The sequence below is a fragment of the Mastomys coucha genome, unplaced genomic scaffold (genome assembly GCF_008632895.1).
Source record: "Mastomys coucha isolate ucsf_1 unplaced genomic scaffold, UCSF_Mcou_1 pScaffold12, whole genome shotgun sequence".
In the NCBI taxonomy this organism is placed as follows: Eukaryota; Metazoa; Chordata; class Mammalia; order Rodentia; family Muridae; genus Mastomys; species Mastomys coucha.
In genome coordinates this window covers 31292805-31296326 of record NW_022196894.1, presented here as the reverse complement: position 1 = coordinate 31296326, position 3522 = coordinate 31292805, and the positions used below count along the sequence as shown (strand labels likewise).

The window sequence follows — 3522 nt, the reverse complement described above, 5'->3', positions numbered from 1 at the left end:
AAAAAAAAAAAAAAAAAAAACCAGACTCAAGGCCACGTTAGTCAGGTGACAGCAGCATAATGGGAACTAAAACCCCAGAAACCAGCAACTGAGGGAGGGGGAGCCTCCCTCTGAGCTTCTGCTACTTGCCTAACATGTAGCATCTCCCTCTACCCATAAGGTGCACATATGACATGTGGATACCCCCACATTCACACACACAACACACACACAGAGGCCCTTTCTCTTGCTCTCTCTCTCCCTCCCTCCCTTCCTCCCTCTCTGTCTCTCTCTGTCTCTCTTTCTCTTTTTCTTTCTTTCTCCTTTTATAGAAGCTCAGAAGGCTGACAGATGCTAGTCTATGATTACAACATGCTTCATCTCCATGTTCCCACCATGACCCTGGGAACTCAGTGGTTAAAAAAAAAACAAAAAATAAACAAAAAAAAAAACCCAAGTTCAAAAGAAGGTGGAGAAGAAGCAGGGTAGTTGGGGGTGGGGTAAGGGAAGGATTATTTTGCATTCATGACCCCCCTCCTCCCCAGCATCCTCAGGCAGGACTGTGAAAGGGCAGCATCTGAACCCACCAGACGTGAATTTTCCAGCCCACCGAGTGTAAAAAGGAGGATTGGAATACGAAATAGGTTGGTCACAGCCAGGGCACTCTCAGAACAAAAGGGGCAGTTCCCTGTTCCGCCTGGGCTTTCTCTCCCATTCTCCAGCTCAGACCAATAGCTAAGTGGGGAACTTACGAGATGCCAACAGCTGCTAGGGAGCCTAGGGGTATGCTGTCAGCAGGCTCCCTCAGGTCTCCTCCCATGTTGAAGCCAGCCATGACTCCTGAAAGACACCCAGAAAAGAGATGAAGTGAGGCAGGGTACTCCAAGGCTCCCTCAGGTCTCCTCCCATGTTGAAGCCAGCCATGACTCCTAAAAGACACCCAGACAAGAGATGAAGTGAGGTGGGGTCCTCTTGTGAATCCATAGCTTTCCCCAGGGTGGTCCCTTCCTCTCCTTCAGGCCCTTCCCTGGAAGCTGCCATTTGCAGGAGCGCAGGCTGGCTGCCTCTCCATCTCCCCAGGCAACTGGGGAGGCATCTTCAGGATAGTGAAAGGGACCTTTGTGGATTGTATGCCGAGGAGGAAATCCCTCCCAGCTACAAAAGCATCTTATCACTCTCAAATGAAAGTATTAAGGATGAGGGAGGTGTGCTCAAAGCCACACAAAGGTCCTGATGCCCCATGCTGAGCTCTGCCTGCTTGCTTAGCTGGGACAGTGCCAAAGCAGCTCAGCAGGAGCGAAAAGGCCTGCAGATTTCTTCTGCTGTCAACTATCTCACCGAGGGTTCAAGTATTTCTGGGGTTAGGTATCATCTAGCAGCCTGGACCAGGTGCTGTGTTCAGAGCTCCAAATGACCAAATTGAGAGGCCCCTCTACCAAATCTTCTTTACCCTATTACCTCAAATCCCAGGAACACCAGCAGAAACACTTGATTGGCAAAGGCAGGTGGATCTCTGTGAGTCTGAGTCTAGCCTAGCCTGCATGGCAAGTTCCAGGATAGCCAGAGAGGCACAGTGAAAAAAAGCCTGTCTCAAGAAATTACCCATCTCCCCACCCCCATAAAAGATAATGAAAATTAATTCATCCATCATGGTGAGGGACCAATAGCAGAGCTGGGGAGAGGGGAGATTTTTCTCTCTAGACATCCTCAACAGAACAAAGTGTTCCGAAGTAGAGTAAGGGCCTAGCCATTACGCGCACAATCAACTCAGTGTGATGGAAAAATGGCCACAAAGCTCAGACACAGCAAGGAGAAATGGTTTCATGTGGAGCACCCCAGTGGTTTGAATAAAAATGGCCCCCATAGGTCCATAGGGAGGGGCACTATTAAAAGGTGTGTCCTTGTTAAAGTAGGTGTGGCCTTGTTGGAGGATGAGTGCCACTGTGGGGGTCGGCTTGAGGTCTCAGAAGCTCAAGTCCAGGCTCAGTGGCTCACAGTTCTCTGCCTGCTGATTTCATGGGTTTGATACCACCATTGTTGACTTACACTCAGCCTACAGGGCTGGGTAAAGCGCTTCATGCAAATTTTATTTTTGTTTAACCCTTACAACAACCACATCAGAATAGTGGAATGACTTTCTCATTTTATAGAAAAGTTCTTAAAGAAGTTGATTGAAACAGCCTAAAGTCTCCCATTTGGCAAACTGCAAAGCCAGGCTTTACTCAGAAGCAGAGTCAAGGGGAAGTTTGGGGCCAGAAAGCTACGGGGTTCTATTTCAAAAGAACCCTGAATGTCCAGCCAAGGCTTGGGTCTACATATATTTTTATCCCAGTGATTCTGCCAAGGCTACTGTGCTGGACAATCAATACCACCAACGTGCTACAACCTAAAGTCGCCTGGGAAGGGAGAACCTCAACTGCAGAATTGTCTCAATCGGATTGGCCTGGGGACATGTCTGTGAGGAATTATCTTGATTGACAACTGATGTAGGAGGGCCTAGCCCACTGTGAGCCACACCACCCCTATACCAATGGGTCTGGCCTATATGACAAAGCTAACAAGCAAGTTAGTAAGCAGCATTCCTCTATGGTCTCTGACTTAGTTTCTCCCTCAGTTTCCTGCCTTGAGTTCCCTCAGTGATGCACTGTTACTAGGAAGTATAAGTCAAATGAACTGGCTAGTTTTATGTCATCTTGACACGAGCTATAGTCATCCAAGAGGAGGGAACCTCAAATCAGAAAATGCCTCCATAAAATCAAGTTGTAGACAAGCTCATAGGGCATTTTCCTAGTTAGTGATAGACGAGGGAGGGACCAGCCCGCTGTGGGTGGGGATACTCTTGGGCTGGTAGTCCTGGGTTCTCTAAGAAAGCAGATCGAGCAAGCTGTGGGGCACAAACCCAGTAAGCAGCACTCCTTCATGGAGTGCACACGGCATCAGCTCCTGCCTCAGGTTCCTGTCCTGCTTGAGTTCCTGTCCTGACTTCCTTTGATGATGGACAGAGATGTGGAAGTAAAAGCCAAATAGACCCATTCCTCCTCATCTTCCTTCTTGGTCATGGTGTTCATCACAGTAATAGAAACCCTCACTGAGACACCAAATAAACCCTTTTCTACTCTGATTTTCCTTTGGTCAGAATGTTGGATCACAGCAACAGAAAAGCAATCTAGAACAGGTATGAATCAAGATGCACCTGATAATGTTTATAAGTTCTTGTTTGGAGCAGTGAAAATTACAAACTATCTCATGTCTGAAATTAGTGGATGGTGGTGGTGCCCATCAGTAAGAGAATGGTGGTGGGCCTGTCAGTGAGAGGATGGTGGTCCCTGTCAGTGAGAGGATGGTGGTCCCTGTCAGTGAGAGGATGGTGGTGTGCCTGTCAGTGAGAGGATGGTGGTGTGCCTGTCAGTGAGAGGATGGTGGTCCCTGTCAGTGAGAGGATGGTGGTGTGCCTGTCAGTGAGAGGATGATGGTGGTGCCTGTCAGTGAGAGGATGGTGGTGTGCCTGTCAGTGAGAGGATGGTGGTGTGCCTGTCAGTGAGA

General features: G+C 48.5%; 1 protein-coding gene across 2 annotated transcripts in view; it reads right to left on the bottom strand.

The window, feature by feature from the left end:
• Slc12a8 (solute carrier family 12 member 8) overlaps positions 1 to 3522 on the bottom strand; it is a 166939-nt gene that overhangs the window by 64549 nt on the left and 98868 nt on the right. For both annotated transcript variants that reach the window (XM_031363721.1, XM_031363722.1), the window contains one exon: positions 732 to 819. In XM_031363721.1, coding sequence (XP_031219581.1) covers positions 732 to 819 — 88 coding nt within the window. The remainder of the gene's footprint in view (positions 1 to 731; positions 820 to 3522) is intronic.